A 24,589-nucleotide genomic window follows, 5' to 3' on the forward strand; every position below is an offset into this window, starting at 1 on the left:
GGCTAGTTAGTCCCACATACTTGCAAATTTCAACATGTCAGATGAAAACATTTAAATATACATTTCTCTTAACAAACACAAAAGGAATCATAGTTTTATTTAAAAATCATTTTTCATTTACATACCAACCCCACTTCCCCCTCCCTCCCCTTCTCCTGCCCACCCCTCTTTTCCCACCCCCATCCACTCCTCAGAGGTGGTAAGGCCTTCCCTGGGGCATCAACAAAGTCTGGTATATGAAGCTGAGGCTGGACCAAGTCCCCCTCACCCCCCACCCCTGTATCAAGGCTGAGTAAGGTATCATAGGGAATGGACTCCGAAAAGCCAATTCATGCCCTTGGGATAAGTCCTGATGCCATTATCAGCCCTGCCCCAAACAGATCAAGTCACTTAAGTGTCACCCACATTCAGGGGGTCTAGTTAGGTCCTATACGGTTTCCCCAGCTGTCGGTCCATAGCCCATGAGCTCCCTCTAGCTTGAGTCAGCTGTCTCCGTGGTTTTCCCCATCGTGGTCTTGACTCCCCTTGTTCATGTGATCCTTTCTCCGTCTCTTCAACTGAACTCCAGGATCTCAGCCCAGTGTTTGGCTGTGGGTCACTGCATCTGCCTCCGTCAGTTACTGGATGTAGGCTCTATGATAAAAATTGGGGTAGTCACTAATCTGATTACAGGGGTAGGCCTGTTCAGGCACCCTCTCCACTGTTGCTAGGAGTCTTAGCTGGGGCCATCTATGTGGATTCCTGAGGATTTCTCTGGCACCAGGTTTCTTCCTAATCTCATAACGGCTCCTTCTATCAAGATATCTCTTCCATTGCTCTCCCCCTTTGTCGCTCCCCCAATTCGATCTTGATCCCTCACGTTCGTTCCTATTCCCTCCCTTCTACCCCCTCCCAGTTTACCCAGGAGATCATAACTATTTTCCCTCTCTGGGGCCCTCCATGTGTGTCCCTCTTAGGGGACCCCTTAACCTGGCTTCTCTGGGGTTGTAGATTCTTTGCTTTAGGTTCAATATCCATTTATGAGTGAGTACATACCATGTTTGTCTTTCTGTGTCAGGGTTACCTCACTCAGAATGTTTTTTTCTAGTTCCATCCATTTTTTTTTTTACAGCTGAGTGATATTCCATTGTGTAAATGATGTACCACATTTTCTTTATCCATTCTTCAGTTTAGGGGCATCTAGGTTGTTTCCAGGTTCTGGATATTACAAATAGTGCTGCTATTGACCATAGTGGAACAAATAAATGTTCTTGTGGTGTGATTGTGTATCCTTTGGGTATATGCCTGAGTGGTATTGTCGGGCCTTGAGGTAGATTGGGGAATCATAGTTTTAAAAAACTACAAAATTTTAATTAAGCATACAAACCATGATTCAATTGAACATTAGGTAATTCAATTGAATTCAAATGAACATTAGAATTTTGGTAGGCTTTTTTAAAAAAAAAAAACACATGCAGCCTTTGTCTCTAGGTTCAATATCACTAGCTTCAGCCAATTTCAGATAAAAATATGTGGGAAAATATTGCATCTGTACTAAATGTATACCAACTATTCATGTCATTATTATAAATAATAATAAAGTATAACATCTATTTATATAACATTTACACATTATTAGGCATTATAAGTAACCTAGAGATGATTTAAAGTGAGGATATTTATTATACACAAATACTATGCCATTTTCTATAAAGGAGTCAAGCATCCACAGATTATAGTATAATTGATCCTAGCACCCAAATCCTGAGTGATCGCTGGAGTTAGAATCACAGAGTACATGTAATGTGGGCCTCTAAGAAACTAACCTACAGTATAAATATTTTTATATGTTAAATAGCCTTTAACGATAAAGGTCTGCCTAAAGTTGTGCTATCTAGTAACAGTTTTATTATGTCAGTTGGCCATTATGGTTGGAAGTCTGGGCTTATAATAAAATATTAAAACTGGTTTATATGCAATTTTGTTGAAATAAAGTATGAATTTGTGGGGCTGAAGAGATGGGGCAGCAGGTAAGAGCACTTGCTGCTCTTGGAGAGGTCTCATGGGTTTGATTCCCCGTACCCACATGGCGGCTAATAACCATCTGTAATTCCAGTTCTGGGGGAGAGGCATTTCTGATCCCTTGTGGCCTCTATGGGCACCGAATGCATATGGAGTATATACATATACACGAGGAAAACACATACTTACAAATAAAACTTATATTTCAAGTGACAGCATTAATATAATGAGGGACCCAGCCAGACTCCTGAACTGAAATGTTTGATTTGCTGGTATTGTGAAAGGAAAAGCCAATAATAATAATTGGAAATTATTATTTCCAATAATAATGGAAATTATATCTTCTAGAAGTTATCCTATTAACAATAACCTTTCCTGGAATTGGAGAATGGCTTAGCACTTGAGAGTTTGCACGGCTCTTTGAGTGGGACTGAAGTTTGGTTCCCAGCATTCCTATGAGGAGGCTCACAGCTCCCTGTGGCTCCAGGATATATGGCCCCCACGAGCACTCACTTTCACGTACCTCTCCATATGTACACCATGCAATTAAAAATAATTTAGCAAACGCCGGGCGTTGGTGGCGCACGCCTTTAATCCCAGCACTCGGGAAGCAGAGGTAGGCGGATCTCTGTGAGTTCGAGGCCAGCCTGGTCTCCAGAGCGAGTTCCAAGACAGCCTTCAAAACAATACAGAGAAACCCTGTCTCAAAAAACAAAACAAAACAAAACAAAACAAAAAAAATAATTCAGCAGGTACAGAACAGATAGTCCAATGTGTGTGAACCGTCGTACCACTCAGTATATTAATACCACTCGACAGACTTTCCTGGCTGGAGAGGATAAGTTCCAGATTGATAAATCAGAGTCCTTGGCAAGAACAAATATGGTAAGCTTTTCCGCATTCACGTGATACATGTAGAAGCAAGTCTCCTATTTCTGGACCCAGACGGAGGGAAAATGGCAGTCAAAACACGGGGGTGGGGGTGGAGTGGAGGGGATGAGTAACAAGACACCTTCATTCTCTTACAAAGTTGCATTTAGAGTCAGTGCACTCAGAAGAGCTGCTAATGGGTGGACAATAAATATGACTTTGGAATTGCTCTTTCCGCTTTCGAAGTGGGTCTGCAGCTCCTGAGTGCTGGGGGCACATGGGAATCCCGGGGGCAGTTGAGAGGCAGAGAGCTGTTGAGGCGGAAGTTGAAAACACAGAAACTAGGGTAGCAAAAGTGTGCTTCATCAGTTCAGTTTAACCCATCCTTTTAAAATGGACTTACCAGCTGGCAATGGTGGCACACGCCTTTAATACCAGCACTTGGGAAGCAGAGGCAGGTGGATCTTTGGGAGTTCGAGGCCAGCCTGGTCTACAAGAGCTAGTTCCAGGACAGCTAGGGCTACACAGAGAAAACCTTGTCTTGAAACAGACAAAATTAATAAAATAAAGTGCACTTAAAATAACTTTTTTCATTAAACGACATTTTAAATGTAGATTTTAAGCACAAAGACTAAATGAAAAAGTAGCTCTCAGGGAGAGAGAGAGAGAGAGAGAGAGAGAGAGAGAGAGAGAGAGAGAGAGAGAGAGAGAGAGAGAGAGAGAGAGAGAGAGAGAGAGAGAGGAGACCAGGCTGGTCTTGAACTCTCAGAGATCTGCCTGCCTCTGCCTCCTGAATGTTGGGATTAAAAGCATAGTGCACTGCCCCCCCCTGAATTTTTATCTTAAAAAAAAAATGCTAACTGAGGGGGCTGGAGAGACGGACGATTCAGCCCTTAGGAGCACTGACTGCTCTTCCAGAGGACCTGGGTTTAAGTTCCCAGCACCCACATGGCTCACAACTGTCTGCGAGTACAGTTCCAGGAGATCCGACACCGACACACAGGCAAAACGGCAATACACACAAAAAATAAGTAATTTTTAAAATGCTAACTGAGATGCATTATACTCATACAAAATTTCCCTTTTAGTTGTTTTTTAATCAAACGAGAGCTAGTCAGGCTTCTTGAGCTTTAAGGATCTGAAGTTATGTGATGTAGATGAACATTCTTACTGCCCCAATAGGACACTGGGTGTTTCCTATGTAGTCACAAAACTAGACTGTCACAGCGAATGCCTGGAGATGATGAAAGAAAAGAACAGTCCTGAAACCACTGTAGCGGGTGTTCCAAAACCGAGCAGTGAAACTGAAGTCAGGAGAAACCCCTTCGGTGTTGTGCAATGGCTCGCCCGCAGTTGAGCCCACTTCCCCTATCACCTGTAGCAGCATTGGTCCTGCTAAGGAGCCCTTTTCATTTGTATTGCAGATTATGAACACACAGCAGAGACGCCACTTTTCTGATTGCCAGGCTCACGAAACTGTACTGGGGGAGGCAATCCTCCAGACAATTCTAGTTTCACCCTAAGAAGCCACGGTGAAAAGGTGACATTGGTAAAGACGACTCTAACGAGGAGTCCTAACCCCTAGATTTCCAGGACGCTGGGCCCAGAAAACCCCGCATTGAGCGGCAGCCTTTCGATCCTCCGCGCGGCTCCAGTCCAGGTCTTGGAGCCGGCCCTGGTGGGGGAATGTCCGGGACTCGGGTCGGTACCTTTTTGGCCTGGGAATTTCCAGCGTGGGGAAAAAGTCCACAAACTTAGTCCTCGCTGTCCCCTTCGCCTCCTCTGGCCCTTCTCGGTGCCCACGCACCCCCGATCGAACCCGAGGATGAGCATAGAGTGTATTTTAGGCGAGCTGGGCTTCCCCGCCCCTTCTGCCCACTTAGCTGGCAAGAAGGGAGCCAGCTCTATAAAGGAGGCCAAGACCGAGGACTGGCTCCTCCTGCCACGAGGTCAGAGCTCTAGAGAAAGAGGCTGCTCAACTGCTCCTTATCATGTAACCTCAAAAGGAAGCTGATCAGCCTTCTGATGCTCTCGCATACTGGGGCATTATCGCTACTTACAGCTGGAAACGGTTGATTTGCCTTGCTTTTACACATTTGTGTGGCTTGAATCTTCAAACACAAAGGTATATTTTTATCATTTGATATTTAATATGAAAAGGTATCCTATTTTTTTAGACTTATTTATTCAATGATTATGAGTACTCTTTATCTAAATGTAGATCTTTACATGCCAGAAGAGGGCATCAGATCCTACCATGGATGGTTGTGAGCCACCATGTAGTTACTGGGACTTGAACATATGATCTCTGGATGAGCAGCCAGTGTTCTTAACTGCCGAGCCATCTCTCTGGCCCATGAAAAAGTTTCTTAAGTGCTAAACTGTCCTCAACAAGGTCCTCTCCCATATTCTTTCTTTGGGAGTTGTCTGCTGTTTAAATAATGGCATTTGTTTTGTGGCAAAAATATTTTAGGACAGTTTTTGTTTGTTTGTTTTTGGAGGGTGGGATCCAGGACGTTTTAATATTTTGGTAATAGCGTATAACATGTCTATTTGCCTTAAAGGCCCACAAAGAACTAAGATACCGTTAGAGGGAGCATATGATGGCTGATGAAGACATTGTAAATCTAATGCATGAATTTATCTTTAGCCAGTGATGGAGAATGGTGGTACCCTAAGGTAGACATTTCCAGGAAGTTTGATGGGTGGGTTTAAAGGTATATTTTCTCACCAAACATGAAACTGCATTTTTATGAAAAAAAATATGAGTAAATTGAAATATTTTATAGCATACCCTAGGTAATTCTTATATTATTATCTTTATAAAGCTAAAATTTATGAATGGCCACTTTATGAATGAGAGAAACCACTGATTTGATGGTGTGGTAGAACCTGAAGGTTCATAACAGCCTATTTGAAGTGTTTGAAAGGTTTTGTCTAAGTGCAAGCATGTTTTGAGATGGAATGGGATAGAGATTTTCTACTCAGGGCCTTAGTGGACTGGCTGCAATGGGCAAAGGGGCTGGCCCAAAGAGGATGTGACATTTATTATGTAAATCCTGAGCACTTGGCAGTACGTACATTCTCAGTTCAAATCTAGTATTTAAAGAGATGCAGTACCTGGTTGGATGGAATGGTTTTTGTTTCTCTTAGTGCAGGGACTCTAAACACGTGGGTTGAAGCCCCTTTGGGGGGGTCAAATGACCCTCTCACAGGGATGGCATATTAGATATCCTGCATATGAGATATTTACAGATGATTCATAACAGTAGCAAAATTGCAGTTATGAAGTAGCAATGAAAATAATTTTATGGTTGGGGGTCACCACAACATGAGGAACTGTATTAAAGGGTGGCAGCATTAGGAAGGTTGGGAACCACTGTTGGACAATAGGTTGCTTGGATAACAAAATAGAAAAATTTCCACTCCCAGTCACCGCCCTTAATTATCCCCGATAGAGAAAAGCTTAAACCACATGCCATGTAAACATGTTTTCATTTGGCTTGAGAATACAGTGTGGCTTCTACTGTATTCTCTCTAACATTTTGTGGGTGAAGGACACAGCTGAGCAGGGAACAGGTACCAAGTCCTGAAGGGACAGAGTCATTCTAGGATGAGTCAGTGTTAGTTCACAATGCATATTGTGGTTGTACACTTGGTGGAATTCCTCCTTGTGTACAGGTAGGGGCAGGGTCAGCAAGACAATGATTAAGATACAGGCCTTTTTGGTTTATGAAGAAAAAGGGGGAACCTGTCCTTTACTTTGTCCAGAAAACAGATACTGTTCTCAGAACACAGAAAGCAATCTTTCCCAAAGCTGCAGACTCCTGGGAGCATGATCTCCAGGAAGGCATGCAGATTGTTCAGAGAGCAACCACAATCCCCCAGAAGACTGGTTCTTTTGGTTAATGATTGACACTCACCTGGCGGCCTCTTGGTCTCTCCCTTCAGCTAACTGAGAAGATTCTGAGGCCCATGCCGAACTTCACCTTCCTGTCTCCTGGGCCTGATGCTGAACTCCTGAGGGTGAGAGGGTGAATGCTTCTACGTGGATCTAAATATTATTTGTGCCTTTGGATGATATTGTCAGAATGGGAAATGGGGAGTTTTATTCAGAGTTAAGGTTTGCATAGCTCTCAATTTCACCAAGGTTTGAAGTTTACTTACAAGTAGGTAACTGGGATTTATGAAGCAAAAGTTTTGATGGCTTGGCAATTCTTTGAAACAGTATATTGAGTTTCCATTGCTCTTCATGGAAGGAGGGCATGGGCGCATCTCAGAGGGGAGCACAGCCTCTTCTGATGGACAGTTTCAGGGTTATGAGATCTTTCATGGGCTCAGAGAGCATCATGTCTGCCCAGGGTGGGTGAAGAAGCTCCCATGAGCTCGCATCTGTGGTTTCTGATTAAAGCACTTCCTGTCCCTCCAGTTTGGAGCTGTGGGGGCCCCAAATATTTCATGGAGAAAAATACTGGGCTTGAAATTAATGTTTATAAATACTTGTTTGAGGAGGTGAACCTGCAAGGTCAATATCCCTCATATTAGCATCTTAGGTGCATTGTACTCAGCCATATTTTATAGACTCAGGAGATCTGAGCAGTTGGCTCAGAGTCCCCCAGATAGTATTAAGTGGTAAAATCTAGACTTACCACCAGGCTAGATACACAAATGTTTCGATGAGAGAGGCTGGTTTCTTCCCTTTTACTTCTTGGGCTGAGTATTTATTGGCTGCCACTTACTCCCTGTACATAGTTAACTGATAAATTTGCTTAATAACCACCATGATGATACACATTTGAAGGAGACCACAGCAAAGTGCTTTGGACTTCAAAGACTGGAGTCACAGGTGTGACTGATCTAAGTTTTGGTAAGAGCTGCCCATTTACTTTCTATGGCCTTTTCGGAAACAATAGCAGATGTTATAGGAATGGGTATCCTGTCACAAATTTCCCTTTGCCCCCTTTCTCTTCATGTTGGAAAGATAAACTTTGGGAGAATATTCCCACTCTCCCGGTACAGGCCCACTGCTGCTGCCTCTGAAGAAGGGAGCCTTGTGTAAACCCACTGACCATCCCTGGTGTTTCAGAGTGAGCTAATAAGCTAGCCAAAATGTCTGCTTTCATAGGTAGCCTCCAGAATGACGTCTAAAAACACTTGTGTATTTGATCTCCCTGGTTATTTTGTAGAAATGTCTCACAATCCCTTTCCAGCCTGCATTTCCTACAGGCTCTGTGGTATCACTTAAGGAGAGGAATAAAAATGAGTCCACTTGGATAGCTAAGAATAAAATGTATGCTGTGATTCATGTCCACTCTCAGGCCCTCTGACTGTCTTGGTTAAGTTTTGCTTCTTGAATAGCATCCAATGGAAAGGGGTTCATGCTATAAATTGTGCATTCGCAAAGTGCGTAGCATCACCCCAAGAGGGCAAATATCTGTTCTTTTGGGGGTAAACCTTAAGGGTGCCCTGCAGGGAGCCACGGCATGCAGATCAATGTGCAGATATCTGCAGTACCAAATGCTCATGAGGGGGTGCATAGGAAAGAAATATGTTAGAAACGTTCTATAGGCCATGCAAAGGTGCAAAAATCATCAAAATGCCCCACTGTAAGTGCTCTGTACATATTCAACTGACTTTCACGACTTTTCTCTGGTTTCCTGTCTCTTTGTGTCGTCATCACAGCCTCCATCATTGCCAAGAATTTTAAAATTCAGGCTGTCAAAGAAGGAACCATTTCTACTTTTCTTCTTTTTTCCATAAGGGAAGTTTTCTTCTAATAAGACTTTAAGTATCTCAAGATATTATAAAAATTATGGTAAAATGGTGTATGACATCAACGTTGTGAACTTTATGCTATGAGCCTGTGTACCCAAGTATCTGTTTAAGTCTTTGCTTTAAGTACTTTTGCCTGGACACCCAGAAGTTAAATTGCCAGATCATATAGTAATTTTGTATATGACTTTTAATGCTGGATTTGAATTATTATTATTGTCTGCCTGTGTTCATGGCACATTGGAAGCCAGACTTTCAGAAGTCAGTTCTCGCCCTTCAACTGTGGGTTCTTGGAGTTGAACTTACTGAAGCAAGTGATTTTACTTGCTGAGTCATCTTGCTGGCCCTGCATATAACTTTTTGAAGCTCTGCCATACCAATTTTCATAGTGCCATCTCATGACCATTTTTCTTCTTTATAACCCTTTTATGACACTTAAATACATTTGTGTATATGTACACACATACGTATATAGTGTGTGTGTGTGTGTGTGTAGATATGAGGACACAGTGTGGGATTTAGTGCTCTCCTTCTACCATGTGGATTCTGGGGCTCAAGCTGTGGTCATTAAGTTTGGTGACAAGTGCCTTTACCCACAGAACTGAGAACTGTCTTACTATTTCTTCTTAAGGTATTTTGCAGTGTTTGTAATGTGCATAAGTATGTGTACCATGAGTGTAAGCCAAGGATCGATAACCAAGTTAAGAAGAATACAGATCTGCCCAGTGATTCCCAATTCAGCACCATGAAGAATGAAGCAGAAACCTCCCTTAAAGTTTACCTGTGCCATAGAAACAAGTGCATAGCTGGAAATGGTGCCTGTGAGAATCACTGGGGTGAATGTGCTGGATTTCATACACCCCACATCCTTTAAAATATTTGGACCACTTGCTGTGTGGAATTCCAAATTCAGAAGAAACCCTGGGAGGTTTCCCTGAGTTTAAAATGGCCAGAGCTGCAAGGTGACTCATGGTGACTTGGCCTATGACTGAAGATAATGAAGAATTCCCATCCTAGAGGATGGAAATTTGGGTGTTTCTGACTTCACCCTCCTCCTTTGTCTCCATCCCCTCACCCCCACATCCTAACACATAGTTGCTCCACGAGTTTTGGTTTAACAACCACTCCATAATGTAGAAAGTAACAAAAACGATTCATTTTCTTGCTGGAATGGCTGTCTGTGGGAAGGGGTTGGGAAAGCTGGAAGGACTTTCTGTTTTTTACCTCTGCTAAGAGCAAGAGGGTAGGTTCAGTCTGAGATGGAAGGCAAGGGTCAGAGAAGAACTAAAATTTCAGTTGTCTGGGACAGGCTCCTAAGTTTACCCTGGAAATAGCTAGTGTCATGTCAGATGAACTTGATCCAAGATGGCAGAGGTGGGTGGAGCAGGGTCTTCCGAGCTTGTCATCCTGGACCAAAGTTCTCTGTCTCTTGAACAACCAAGGAAAACAGCTTTGTTTGTTTACTCATGGTGTTGAACAGCATCCAGCACTAAGATAAGAGGGACCCTTACATGTAACACTAATTAAATATCTAGGACATGGTGACAGATAACAGCTGGCTGTCACTCAGGAGGAACAATGTGGCAGCAATATTCAGGGGTCATGTTCTATACTTCATTTATCTAAGTTCCAAAGTTTATGATATCTCACTTTGGGGGTTTGGGGGGTGCCTCTTTAAAATGTAAGTAACCTTTTGGAAAGGTTCCTGTTTATGAACGGATTGTGGGATGCCTTCTTGAAGTTGATGAGACAGTGATGGCTCTCATCAGTTTCAGGGAAGAGGTGAGACACAGGCCAGCAGCAGAACAGGAAACTCAAACTCCCCCTGTTCTCCAGCTGGCTTGCTTAATCCTGTTCGTGATGCCCCCTACACTGTCAGCCTTGCAGTGGTCCATCTGTCTGTCCTCTGGGTTTTGGTTCACTGCCAGCCCTATGGGTTATACTTCTGAATCATTTCGCTGAAAAGCGCCCCCTTTCATTCTGTGGATGCCACTCTGGTTCAGTTGTTCACGATCGACTGTTGTGGTGTCCCACTTACCTGCATGCACACAGCTGCCATCTCTCATATTTCACTTTTCCTAAAAACTTGTCACACCATGGCTTGTCACACCAACTCTCAGTGTTCTCAGGCAGCCAGAGCCCTCTGGGAGGGGGCTCCAAACCTGAATTCAAGATTGTCCCCTTTCTTTATGTTTTCTTCATGTTAGGTTGGCCAGCCCAAGATGGCAGAATATTTAACTATCAAGTATTAAACCCAGATTTGAAAACTAATAATGATAACTACCATCATTGGTGTTCTAAGCATATCATGTATACTGACTCATTTAACCAACTCACTGACCAAAAATAAATACCCGTTTTAAGGATGAGGAAAAGAGTCGAAGAGGAGCCAGCCAATGATAGGTGGTTATTAAGTGAATGGATGGGATTTGAACCAAAGTTTGCTGTACTTGAAAAACTCCGTGATTTCAAACAAAGGATGAAAAATATTACAGCAAGAACCTTAGCTCATAGCAAGAATTAATGTGCCTTTTCTAATGTGGTGCATGAGAAATAAATATACTGGAATCAAGTATTAGTTTGATAGAGCTGTTACAGTGAAAGTATTCTCCGACATAGCTGCTTAAAAGATAGGAATTTAGGTTTCCAGAGGTATGCCTGCTTCATAAGCTTGTGGACCTGAGTTTGATCCCCAGAATCCATGCAAAAAAAAAATAGTTGGGTGTGGCGGTGTAGGTGGAAGTTTTGTCAGGACTGTGGCTTTAAAATAAATGAACAGACTTAATTATAAATGCTTGGTTGTTAGTTCAGGCTTGTTACTAGCTTTTCTTACATTTTAAATTAACTCGTATTTCTCATCTGCCCTCTGCCACGCGGCAGTATCGTCTTTCAATATGGCATGTCCATCTGGTTTCTTTCTGCATCTGCTCTCAACTCCCCTGACTCTGCCCTTCTTTCCAGTGCCCTCTGGCTCTCTCGCCTAACCTTATCCTGTCCAGATACTGGCCACTCAGCTTCTTTACTAAACCAATCGCAGTGACGTATATTCATACAGTGTACAGGAATATTCAATATGATAGTCATACTGTAATTCTATCATGAGGAGGTAGGGACAGGTAGATCCCTGAGACTTGCTGGTTACTTGCCTAGTCCACTCGGTGAGTTCTAGGCCAAAGAGAGCTCCTACCTCAAAAGACAAAACAAACAAAACCAAGTTATACAGTGCCTGAGGAATGATGCCCAAGACTGACCCTCTGTCCCCTACTCATATCTGCACACATAAGTGCATTCATACATATGTACACACACACACACACACACACACACACACACACACTGTTGTTTTTTACTCTGTGGTTCTTTTTAGCTTTTTTTTTTTTTTGAGGGCCCACCACCCAGCTCCCAACTAAATCACTCATGGAGGCTTATTATTTTTTAGGATTTATTTATTTATTATGTATACAGAGTTCTGCCTGCATGTATCCCTGCAGGCCAGAAGAGGGCACCAGATCTCATTACAGATGGTTGTGAGCCACCATGTGGTTGCTGAGAATTGAACTCAGGACCTCTGGAAGAGCAGCCAGTGCTCTTAACCTCTGAGATATCTCTCCAGCCCAAGGAGACTTATTCTTAGTTATGAGTGCCTGGCCTCAGCTTAGCTTGTTTCTAGCCAGTTTTTCTTATCTTTAATTTATTCTATCTACCTTTTGTCCTGTTCTCGTCTGTAAGTCTTACTCTTACTCCATGGACTGCTGTGTAGCTGGGTGACTGGGTGACTGGCCCCTGACATCCTCCTCTCCTTGTTCTCTTGTTCCTCTCCTTCCTCCTTTCTCCTACTATTTATTCTCTCTGCCAGCCCCACCTATTCTTCTTCCTGCCTCACTATTGGACGTTCAGCTCTTTATTAAACCATCAGGTGTTTTGGACAAGCAAAGAATCACAGCTTTACAGAGTTAAACAAATGGAGCATAAACAAAAGTCACACACCTTAAAATAATATTTCCCAGTACACACACACACACACACCTCTCTCTCTCTCTCTCTCTCTCTCTCTCTCTCTCTCACACACACACACACACACACACACACACATACACGCACACACACACACCTAGCAAGTTTGACTTCTGAGGCTTCCTTTCCAGACTTGTACATGGACCCTTCTCAGTTTGTATGCACAGGGCCATTGCTCCTTGCAATTACTGGTACCTATTAAGTGAATTGGAATAGGGCTCCTCTCATTTTGACCTCACTTTAACTTATCTCTTTCAAGGCTTATCTACAAATATAGTCTGGTTTATGAAGCCCCAGTGCTTAGGGCATCCACATTCTATGTTGGTGGGGGCACAGTTCAGACTGTAACTGAACAGCTGGAATGAGAGGTTTGATAGGGCCACACCGCAGAGGATGTGAAATCAGGCTCAGGGGATTGGTGTGGCCTGGACTCTATCATTGGGTTCCGCAGTTGAGCAGGAGAAATGTCTTCCAAAACTTTTAGTTATTTTTGTTTGTTTAATCATTTATTCGTGTGTAGGAGTGTTTCCCTCTATCTTCTTTCATATGTTGGGGGTTCAGTTCGGGGTCACTCACTTGACCTGGAGCACACCATTTCAGCTAGACTGGCTAGCAAGGAGCCCCCAGGATTGACCTGCCTTTGTCGCCTTTACTGGGGTTATAGACTTGTATATCATGCACCTATCTTTGACATGACTGCTGGGGACCAGCACCTTATACTGGTGCAGGAAGCACTATACCCATCAAATCATCCACACATCCTCTCTAGTTGCTATTATTATTATTTTCAAAATTAAATTTTCAGTGTGTGTGTGTGTGCGCGTGCGTGCGTGCGTGAGTGTGGGCATGTGTGTGCAACGGTGTGTGTATAAAGATCAGGAGACAGTTTTTGAGAGTCTGTTCTTTCTTTAACATGTAGGTCCTGAGATTGAATTCATATCCTTAGGCTTGACAGCAATGCCCTTTTTACCTGCTGAGTCATTTCCTGAGCCCCCAGGGATGGTAGTGAGAAAGAGTATAGAGGGGGTGGATAGGGACCACTTTGGAGAAGAGCTATTCGAACTTTCCTATAGTGAAATGAAGGTGAAAAAGCATCAAATCTTTTTTTTAAAAGTTGTATTTCTTCTATTTTTCTTTTTCTCCCTCAATATGTTTTTATTTAAATTAGAAACATATTTCACATGTCAATCCTAGCTCCCTCTCCCACCCCTCCTCCCTTGTCCCCCCACCAGTTCCCCCAGCCCCCCACCAAATCCCCACATCATTCCCCAGGGAGGGTGAGACCCTCCTTGGGGGATCTCTAAAGTCTGTCATTTCATCCTGGGCAGAACTTAGGCCCTTCCCCATTTGTCCAGGCTGAGAGAGCATCCCTCTATTTGGAATGGGCTCCCAAAGCTCATTCATTAACCATGGTGAACACTGATCTACTACCCAAGGCTCCAGTGATTTCTGTGGCCTCCTCCCTGGCACTACATTCATGGAGTCTGGACAGTCTCCTGTTGGTCTCCCAGCCATCAGTCTGGGATTCAAGAGCTCCCCCTTATCCGGTCAGCTGTCTTTGTAGATTTCATCATCATGGTCTTGATCCCTTTGAAAAAGGATCAAATCTTTTAGTCGTTTAGGAATTTCTGGAAACGTGGTGTGTGTGTGTGTGTGTGTGTGTGTGTGTGTGTGTGTGTGTGTGTGTGTGTGTGTGGGTGTGTGTGATGAATGCATTTGGATGGACTGCTGCGTATATGCCCATCCGAGGTCAGAGTATGACCTAGGTGTCTTCCTTTCGATGTCTGTCAGAATGCCATCTGTCGGTTTCTTGGTGAATCAGAACCTAGCAATTCTGCTAGGCTGGCTAGCCAGTGTGTTCTTGGGATGTGCCTGTCTTTGCCTCCCGATGCCAGGGCAACAGACACGTGCAGCTACACCTGACTGTTTACATGTGTGCTGTGGATTTTGACCTGGGTCTTTGTACTTGCAAAACAAGCACTCTCAGCAGGCCAGTCCATCTTTGCAGGTCACAAAGAGAGGTGTTTGATGGGTGTACAGTGCAAAGAGGGAAAATAAGTTTGACTTCCTTCCTTCCCTTTTTCCTTCCTTCCTTTCCTCCTTCCCTCTTTCCACTTGTGTATGCCTGTATGTACATATTTGTGTGTGCATGCACATTTGTATGAGGTGTGCATGTGTGTGCATATGGAAACTTGAGGATAGCCTTGGGTATACCCTCAGTTACTGTTCATCTTTGTGTGTCTCTGTGTGTAGTGTGCACATGCATGCATGTGTGTTCTCATGTGTGTACTGCTGCACTTGACATTTCAGTACATGTGCTTGCTCTAGGGATTGAACTCAGGTCTTCGTGTCTTTGCTGGTCGAGTTGTCTCCCATAGGTTTCGGTTTTGAACTACCAATCATACTTGTGGAAGCATGGGATTGGAACATAGATGTAAGGCCAGCACCGCAACCTGGTGACCTTACTTAGGTCAGAGTTGAGCTTCTGGGACTGGGTGATGTTGTTTATAAAGTTCAGAAAGAATGATATCAGAAAGTCTCAGGTCTGACCCACACCTTTAATCTCAGCAGTTGGGAGGCAGAAGCAGGTGGATCTCTTTCTGTGAGTTTGAAGCCAGCCTAGAATACATAGTGAGTTCCAGGTCATAGTGAGTACCTCAGATAAGCAAACAAACAAAAAAAATACAAAATAAAACAAAACAGAAGTCTCAGGAGTCAAAGTGCTTTGTGGTCTCTTAGGCATGGAAGGAAGAAGGAAGGTTTTGCAGTCAGTGGGAAATGGCACTTCCCGCTTCTTTTTTAAACCTCACCTGGATTCCCAGCACATCCTACCACTTGCCCCGAGTTACACAGCAGTTCGCCTGTGTCTGTCTCTGCTGTGAATGTAAGCTCCATGAAGGCACAGAAGTTCAGTATTGTCCAGCACACCACCCGGAAGAGTGTCTACAGCACTGTGTGTTCCTTAAGTATTTACTGAATGAATCTACAAATAGGTGAGATTTTGTGACTGATAGACTATAGAATGGTTCAAATTGGCTATATTCCAGATATTGCCCTTTATTTTCTGTTGAAGTTTCTTTTCTTTAGCAAATGCTATTTGATAAGTGAATACTGGCACAAGTCAAAAAGGCTCCACCTGAACAATTAATTTTGTTTCTGCTTGAGTTTCCCCCCACTTGTGCCTTCCCCTGACAAAGATTACCTTGTAGGAAACCAGATGTGACTCTGGCTAAAACATACAGGCATTTTTGCAATCTGGATACTCCTAGATTATCTGTTTGCATCTACATTTGTTGTTATTTATTGAGTTTTGGTTGCTGTTTCTGCTAGATCTCGTTCCCCTTTACCTGCTGTATTTGTACTTAGACTCTTATCTCGTTGTAGCTGTGGGTGCCAGCACTCCATTCACGTATAACAAGTGTGTCTGCCACTGTTGTCCACATGTGTCTTCAATAGTGATGCTGCTATGGAATGGTGCCATGGAGTCGCAATGAAATACAGCCTTAGGTTGGCTAGGCTGTTAAACCAACTCTGTTAAGGAACCATCCAGGTACATTTGAGCCTACTCTGAGTTTTCTTATCATAGCACATCTCTTCTGTCTCAGCAGTCTGATTGGTATAAAAGGCACTGGAATTGCTGGATAAAGGAATTTAAATGAGGGTCCTCTCCGGGGAAGTGTTTCAGGAACCACAGACCAGTGTGAAGACCATACTAGGCACAGAGCTCCATTTAATAAGTCATACCCATCTGGAAACCTGGGGGAAATGGCCAAGAGTCACTGATCAAGGATGCTGAGACTTTGCACACATAAAACTAAAACCAAAGCAAACCAGAGATGGTAAGCACCTTTGTGTGTGCCCTTTGCTCTTCCTGCAGCCCATTTTTTGTTCACCCTCACCCCCACCCTGTTTGTTGGACCGTCTCTGGAACTCTGCGCTGCAAAGGATGATGTCGGTTGACAGAGATGTCATCTTGTCGGTAGCAGGGCAAGCCTATAAAATCAAGAGTGAGGTTTAGGACCTGGCATTTGACACGCTGGCCAGAAACAGGAAGGCTGGAAGGATGCTGAGAGGAGAACTGATTTGCCGACTCTCATAGCTAATGGGTACATCTTCAGGAACTGTTCATTCTACGCTTTCTGGTATACTAGTTTAGCAGTACAACACTTTAAATGACATACAGCTCCTTCCTGACCAGTTTAGTGGCATAAATGTGACAGTGCCTGGGGCAGGGGTGTTGGTGAGTCTGCTATGCAGACACAAGGTATGACTAACAGGTCTTTTTGTCCTGTGTGTAACCTATTCCTCCTTTTCCAGTTGACACAGATGTAGAGAGTTTACTCACAGCTCATAATAATGTAAAGGAATGATAAGGGAATTAACATTTGCTCAGTTTCTAGAGTACGTCTAGTACAGTGTATGCATTGTACGTTATCTCATGTGACGTTAACAGTTTGATTTAAATACTAGCTTTTCTCAATTTTTAGGATCATAAACTGATACTGAGAGATTAAGGAAGGGGCCGAAGGTCACACAGCCGGAAATTGCTAGAATTGGGTTGCAGGCTTTACAGTCGTATCACAGTATCTTTAAGCGACTTTGCTTGAATTTTTTTTTCCCCATCATGGACCAAGTAGAGATATTTGAGGTTTTGAGGGCCACGGAAGAAGATGGAGGATATTATGTAGGCACTAAGACAGGCACTTTAAATGAATGATTAAAAAATGCAAAAACTATTCTTAGGTAGCCAATTGCACAAAGGGTTGAGTTTGGCTTAGAGCCTGTGGCCCCCAGTTTCTGACTTAAGGTATACAGAAAGTGCAAAAGCAGTCCGTGGGGGGAGGGTAGGTAATTAAATCTATTAAATTCACATATCTCTCGATATCAGACTGTTCAGATTTTGTTGTTGTTATCAGGGTTACATTGGTCCCATCCATAACTAGCTGTATTTTTATCTTCTCACATGAGCTGTGGTTGGCATGATCTTGTTTGCTGCCACTTTAGTTTCTGACCATTGACTTTATTGATTTTACTTCAGTCTTTGACCAGTCTTCCAGTCATTACTAGAGATAATGTAAATAACCTAACAGCATTTAGTGTATGGTGGACTTTCAGTAGCTAGTAGCATTAACATTATCAGTGTGGGGTCTGGAGAGATGGCTCAGAGGTTTAGAGCACTGGCTGGTCTTCCAGAGGTCCTGAGTTCAATTCCCGGAATCCACGTGGTGGCTCACAACCATCTGTGATGAGATCTGGTGCCCTCTTCTGGCAGGCAGAGCACTGTATACATAATAAATAAATAAATGTTTAAAAACAAAACAAAACAAAAAACCCAAAAACATTATCATTGTGCCAAAGTATAGATTATACTTTGCGGCTATCATTTTAATTATTTCATTAATTAATAGTGATGCCTGTGTTGTACATGCCATAGGCTGGTTTCTTTTTCAGCTCTTAAACATTTTTATAATTGATGTTCTTATCTGCCATACACTACTTCCTTATTTGTAGAAATTTGGAGTAAGTCTCTATAAAAAGCCGCAATGACAACAAACCCCTCCCTGTAACCAAACAGTTCAAGTTTTAGATTCTGAATTAAGGGTTGTACATTAAAGAATATCCTTAGAAAAAGTTCTGGAACTAAAATTCTGGCACATATGGCATTAATTTCTTTATATAATGAATGAGTGACAATGTGCATTACCCGTATTGAAAAGGAAAAGAGGTTAAAGATAGCACATGCCAGGGTCAGCAAAGAGGCTGAGCTGGTAAAAGTGGGTTCGAATCCCCAGTCCCATAACAAAGGGGGAGACCTGATTACTTCAAGCTGCTCTGTGTGTTCTGTGTATGTTTCCTGTGGAATGAACATGCCACTTCATAAATAAATATATATAATAAAAATATTTTTAAAAGAGATGGCTCCATCCGGAAGTTGGTGGCGCATGCCTTTAATCCCAGCACTTGGAAGGCAGAGGCAGGCAGATCTCTGTGAGTTCGAAGCCAGCCTGGTCTACAGAGCAAGTTCCAGAACAGCCTCCAAAACAATACAGAGAAACCCTGTCTTGAAAAACCAAAAAAAAAAACAAAAAAAAAAAAAAACAAAAAAAAACAAAAAACCAAACCAAAACAAAAAAAGATGGCTCCTGCTCTAAACCCAGCACTTGAGATACGGAGACACTAGGGCTGTAGCAAGTTTGAGTTTATCTCAGTCTACATAGTGAGTTACAGGGCAGCGTCGGTTACAGAGTGAGACCCTGTACATCACCCTGCTCCATTAAAGGAGACTTGGAGTGTGAAATTTGTTTTTTAAGATTTATTTTTTATTTTATGTGTATGTATGTATGTATGTATGTATGTATGTATGTATGTATGTGTGTGTACCACGTTTGTGCCTGGTGTCCTTGGAGTCCAGAAGAGCGTGTCAGATCCCTTGGAACTGGAGGTGGTTGAGCTTCCATGTGGGTTCTGAGAACTGAATGTCAGTCCTCTGCAAGAGCAGCAAGCACTTTAACCCGTGGGTCTTCTTTTGAGCCCTCAAATGTGAAAGTTTTGAAAAATAGAAATTGACATATAAATCGGTGCAATCAACATTTTTGTTTTTGAGATATTACTCTGTAGCTGAGGCTAGCCAAGATCTTACCATATAATCCAGGCTGATCTTATAACTCCAGGTCTTCTTGCCTCTGCTTCCTAGGCAGTAGAATTGTACGAAGCACCATTCTCTCAGAAAATTGTGTGTGTGTGTGTGTGTGTGTGTGTGTGTGTGTGTGTGTGTGTATTTCTGGACACTGAACCCAAGGCCTTTTTCATGCTAGGCAAGTGCTTTACCACTGAGTTACATTAGACCCCTGCCAACTTTTATGTTCTGATCCATTAAATCCATCGCTCTGTCTTGTACTTGAATGGCTCTTTTACCTATAGATGATTTTTGTAATGTCTTGCATTGTTCATCTGAAACATACAGTTAATTGAGTGATACAGATTTTTTAATGCTTTATCATGTTATAACAATGTATACATATGTTTCATTATTAAAAAACACATTTGTGAATAACATCACCACTGGCCTCATCACTAGTCTTTAAGACCGGGAGGCTGTCCAACTCAAGAAAGAGATCTGTCAGATAGTGCCTCAAAGTCTAAGTTTTCATCGAAAAATTTGAATTCTCTCATTGCCAACAAATACTGATAGCTGTCTTTTTGACACAGCAAATTTAATTTGTAATTAAAAAGAAATCTGAATATCCAGTTTGTCACTTACATGGAATTGGTTTTTGTGACAAACAGTGGCTCAGCTCACAGCCCAGTGCTTGATTAGAACAAATGGCAAGCAATACTGTTCACTTTGATGGACAAATACTCTTCTTATAGGCCATTGTAACTCAAGGTACAGCAGAAACATCTCAGTATGTCTCCTCTTTTGCCATACAGAAAATTAAAGTGATACATATTTCTGGGATCAGTATGAATAAAATTTAGACTCATTGTGATTTTATCTAGGACTTCCTTAAGTGAAACACATTTCCCCCCCAGCATTAAGTGTTGAGATTCAAAAGGTGAGTCTACATTTCAGCTGGGGCTTAGCGTCCTTTGCATTTGTAGTCAGATATTCATGTAAAATGCATAGCATGCACCGGGTAAATGCAAGCAAAATAGCAGATGCAGTCTGTAGACTTGGCCTTTCTCAGGCAGAAGAAGAATTCTTCAGACAAGATCTGTGTACTGTTTGATGAGCTGCTGTTTCATTTGAAAGTGACGGTGCTGTAAAATTTTCCCCCTTTCTGTCAGTCAACAAAATCAATGTCCAGATATTACTGACTTTTTGCCTGTTCTCTTCTTCAGCCAGCATAGTACAATAGCTCACCTTCTTAGATGTTAGCATTTCCATGTCAAATGTGAAATGCTATTCTAAATTATTTATGGTATTAAAAAAGTTCGTTACATTTACATTTAAAGATTCTGCTCCATTTTTAGAACTCTAAGTTATTGGTCTGATAATGATATTACAACATAACTGGTACCATAAAACTGTTCAAACTGTTCTGTTGCTAAAACACCATAAAGTAAATTATTAACATCTATAAAGCCAAGTGAAAGGATTTCTTGAGGCCACGTTGGGGTAGAGTTCTCCTTTCCACAAGTCACACAACTCTCTGATATATTATTTTTGCCTTTTCCAGTGTCCTTAAGATGCAGTCTATCTGAGCCTTGGAGACAGGTCTTCTAATCTCCCCTTTAAAACACAGCATCAGATCCTTGTTAGAAAAGTGAAAAGTGAGGATTTTAATCACCGTGACAACTTTACGTGTGTGTGTGTGTGTGTGTGTGTGTGTGTGTGTGTGTGTGTGTGTAATAGAACTAGAAAAAGGGCTCATGAGATTTAAAGGCAGAGAGAGGGTGATGGAATCAGAAGGGAGTATGCTCTAGGAAAAACCATTTAAGTATCTAGGCAGTGGAGGCAGGGGGCACATAGTATGTGTGTGTGGGCTGTTAGAATGGAGTATAATGACAGATATGTATAAAAATGGCAGCAGTGAAACCCATTGCTTTTATATGCTACCTTAAAAATTAATCATGAAAAGGCAATACCATTTAAGAGTCATTAGTTGGGCCTATTGTAACAATGAGAAAGAAGAACCAAGGGTGCCTGCAGGCTCACAGATTGAACTGGGCAGTCTGTTTATATTATAAGCCAGAAACAGGGGTGTTTGTACTAGTCACCTATGACCTTCTGGCAAAGGAGGGGTTGTATTGACACTAACCACGATGTGGTCCCTTCTTTACCAGTCACAACAGTCCTTCTTGTAGGCTACCAGTAGGGTATATGTCCTCAATCTGGCTTGCATGGAAATGGTTCCAAGAAAAGTCTGGTGCAAGCTGTTTGAGACAGTTCTGACCCGCACCTTTAGAAGCTGACTTGTGTTTTAATAGCAAATGACCGCAGCTAGCTCTGTGGAGTGTTTAAAGTGGTTTGACAGTCCTTTTCTCAAGGCTGCCTGAACACAGAGCAAAAGCCTAAAAGCTATCAACCAGGGAAAGGAATCCCTTCATTTCCCCATTTGTTTATTTCCAGAAAACAAGCAGAAGTGCCAACTCTAAGAACTCTAATTTCAGCTGTGCTTTTAACAATGCCTACCACCTGCCTGATGCCTTCTAGAACTGTGGCTTGCCCTGGTCAGTCTCACCATTTCAGCCTCTCCAGATTGGTGGATTCTGCCTTAGTAGGACAGTTTGTTTGTTTGTTTATTTATCTGATGATTGATTTTTTGAGACAGGGTTTCTCTGCATAGCTCTGTAGACCAGGCTGGTATGGAACTCATAGAGATCTGCCTGCCTCTGCCTCCCAGGTGCTGGGATTAAAGGCATGATGCACCATTGCCAGACACCTATTTATTTTTACTGTCCCCTTTGCCACTGTTTCTTCCTCTAGGTTGGGTCATCTTTCATGGGCCATGTCAATTAATTCTTACTGGCCACTGACTCCCTTAGTCTCATCTCCTTTAAAACTGTTTCCGGATTCATTTTGCCTGCTTAAAATTCCTCCACGTTTCTTCAGTGAGGGTCAAAGTCCCAGTATCTTCACCATCCCCCGGAGGTGCTTCCCTTAAAGTTACCTTTTACATTTAATGTTATCGTCTTCCCGTTGGCAGTCCTAAAAGGCACTAAATTCTTCCCCTGACTCCTGGCCTTAATTCTTTGCTGATGATTTTCCTGCAAACCCCTTAGGGCCGCATCCTTTAGGGCTCATCTCCAAGTCTCATTCTTTACACTTTCCCCTTGACCTCCTGTCTCCACAAGAAACTGCACTGAACTTTGTTATCACTCATGACGCGTAATCACAGTCAGTGTCTTTTAATATAACATGTTTACTTACCTTATTCCTACGGTTAAAATGTACTTGAAAGGATGCACTTAATCATTCATTCCTCCCAAATAAACTTTCCTTGTCGTTTTGCTAGATGGATTTGCTGTAATAGTTGTATAACCATTGAAGAAAGGTATTCAAGACAAACATCAAAATCCCTGTGTTTCTCAGACACAAGGTAAAGTGGTGCAGAATAAAACATCACACACACACACACACACACACACACACACACACACACACACACACACACACACACAAAATACGTGCATGTATACGTACTCATCATTTATATACCTGGCAAGGAAGACTTTAGTATTGAAGGAGACGAAGGGTGGACATTGCTTTTTATTCCAATACTGCACCTAAAAGTAATAGTAATGGCCCAGATATGAAGTTAGAAAAACTTAAAGCGCTCTGAAATGGAGGAGACCTGGCTCGAAAGAACGCGGGCAAACGCTTCCAGGTTGGAGGCGGCTAAGTGCTGGGAGGCACGGGAGGAGACTGAACTCTGAGGGCGGAGGGTTGCGTGCACGCACGGCTGGCTCGGTCTTCCCACTCCCGGAACCGGGCGGACCCGTTCCCGCAGCAGCCCGGGGCTCCCCGCAGGCATCCGGGGTTCGCAGCCCCTGCACACACGGTCTGTTGCGGGGCTCGGACACATGGGGGTGCGGCGGGCCGGCCGGGGAGACTTGGAGCTGCTGGCACGGGTTGGGGTCCGGGGCGCGGGTACTGGGTGCTCACCGGGGTTTCCAGGTGAGCCGCCGGAAAACAACCGGTTGGCCCGGGCAGGGCGGGGCGAGGGCGGAGGGCACATTGCCTCATCCCGGGCATTTTACTGGAAACTAGACGCATCCGGAGGCGGGGCGGGAGGCGGCCCAGGCGCCGCCAATGGCGGGCGGGCGGGGACCCGGGAGGGGGCGGAGGGGAAGGGGTGGGGGCTGTCGGCGATCGCGGCTCGTTAAATAGCACGGCCGCCTCGGGGCGCGCACGTACAAGCCGCCCTGCCACGGCCAGCCACGCAGCCCGCCGGTGGCGCAGGTGTCTAGGGACCCCGAGCGCCTAGCCTGGGAGCATGATCGTGGACAAGCTGCTGGACGACAGCCGCGGCGGAGAGGGGCTGCTGGACGCGGCCGGCGACTGTGGCCTCATGACCAGCCCGCTCAACCTGGCCTATTTCTACGGCGCCTCGCCGCCCTCCGCCCCCGGTGCCGGCGACGCGGGCTACCTGTCCGCCGTGCCCTCGGCGCCCGGCTCGCCCGGCTCCGACTCCTCTGACTTCTCCTCCACCTCCTCGGTGTCCTCCTGCGGGGCCGTGGAGTCCCGCCCGAGAGGCGGCGCCCGCGCCGAGCGCCCGCAAGGTACCCACCCGCGGGACTCGGCGTCCCTATTCGGGGTTCACACGCCTGGGAGGATGGGGCCGGGCTCCCCAGATAGGGGGCGCCTAGACTTTTAGCGGCCCCGGCGACTTCCTTAGCGGCGGGACAGACGCGGAGTGGTCATGAGTGACTGCTAAGATGCCTTGTCCTGTCCGGCGAGTTGGGGCTCCTGCTGGCCACAGTGCTGGCACCTGGGGAAAGAACTTGGGAGTCTCGATTTTCTTTTTCTCCCTTCTCATAACCCTTTACTTTTTCACTTCTCCCCCACCCTTGAACTTCACAACCTCTGATGAAGAGTTGTTGTAGTTTTCTTCTTGGAATTCTTTTAGCGAGAAGCAGCGGTGAAGAATAAAACTTTGGGAGCTGGGTTTAGAGCCACGTCTTATTCCTAATAAATTTATAGGAATGAATAAAAGAAAAAAAACATTTATCAAGATGTAAGGGAAAAGCTTGGAGTCGGAAAAGTGATTTGGATTCAGCGCTTAGTTTGTGACGTTGGAGTTTCAGAGGCCTGCTCAGAATTCTGCTGGCCTGTTTTTCTGTGTGCTTTAGAATGGAAAAGTTAAGCTAGCGAAGCCCGCTTTTTTTTTTTTTTTTTTTTTTTTTAGCGGCGAGTTGCTTGGTTTCCTTTCTTCATAAACCCAGTTGCATAATTTGGGGGAAAACAGGATGCCGCTGTGGGTAGATT

General features: G+C 43.8%; 1 protein-coding gene and 1 long non-coding RNA gene across 3 annotated transcripts in view; one reads left to right on the forward strand and one right to left on the reverse strand.

Annotated features, from left to right (window-relative positions):
* Positions 1 to 4,835: 4,835 nt before the first annotated feature.
* Positions 4,836 to 24,589, forward strand: part of Nfkbiz (NFKB inhibitor zeta) — a 28,813-nt gene continuing 9,059 nt past the window's right edge. Inside the window, exons 1-2 of one of the 2 annotated variants that reach the window (XM_021229927.2) lie at positions 4,836 to 4,996; positions 6,823 to 6,897. Coding sequence is in view for 1 of the 2 variants with exons in the window: in XM_005074792.4 (XP_005074849.1) it covers positions 23,598 to 23,883 (286 nt within the window). In the remaining variant the exon portion in view is untranslated. Of the gene's footprint in view, positions 4,997 to 6,822; positions 6,898 to 23,492; positions 23,884 to 24,589 lie in introns of those variants that run through there. The other variant, XM_005074792.4, reaches the window with a different exon arrangement.
* Positions 16,371 to 24,445, reverse strand: LOC121141929. Its single transcript, XR_005878899.1, has 3 exons — positions 23,751 to 24,445; positions 22,820 to 22,887; positions 16,371 to 17,937 (listed from the first exon to the last, which is right to left on the reverse strand). It is a non-coding gene; the product is annotated as an uncharacterized LOC121141929 (long non-coding RNA).

Source organism: Mesocricetus auratus, unplaced genomic scaffold, assembly GCF_017639785.1.
Source record: "Mesocricetus auratus isolate SY011 unplaced genomic scaffold, BCM_Maur_2.0 Super-Scaffold_100008, whole genome shotgun sequence".
NCBI classification, from domain to species: domain Eukaryota; kingdom Metazoa; phylum Chordata; class Mammalia; order Rodentia; family Cricetidae; genus Mesocricetus; species Mesocricetus auratus.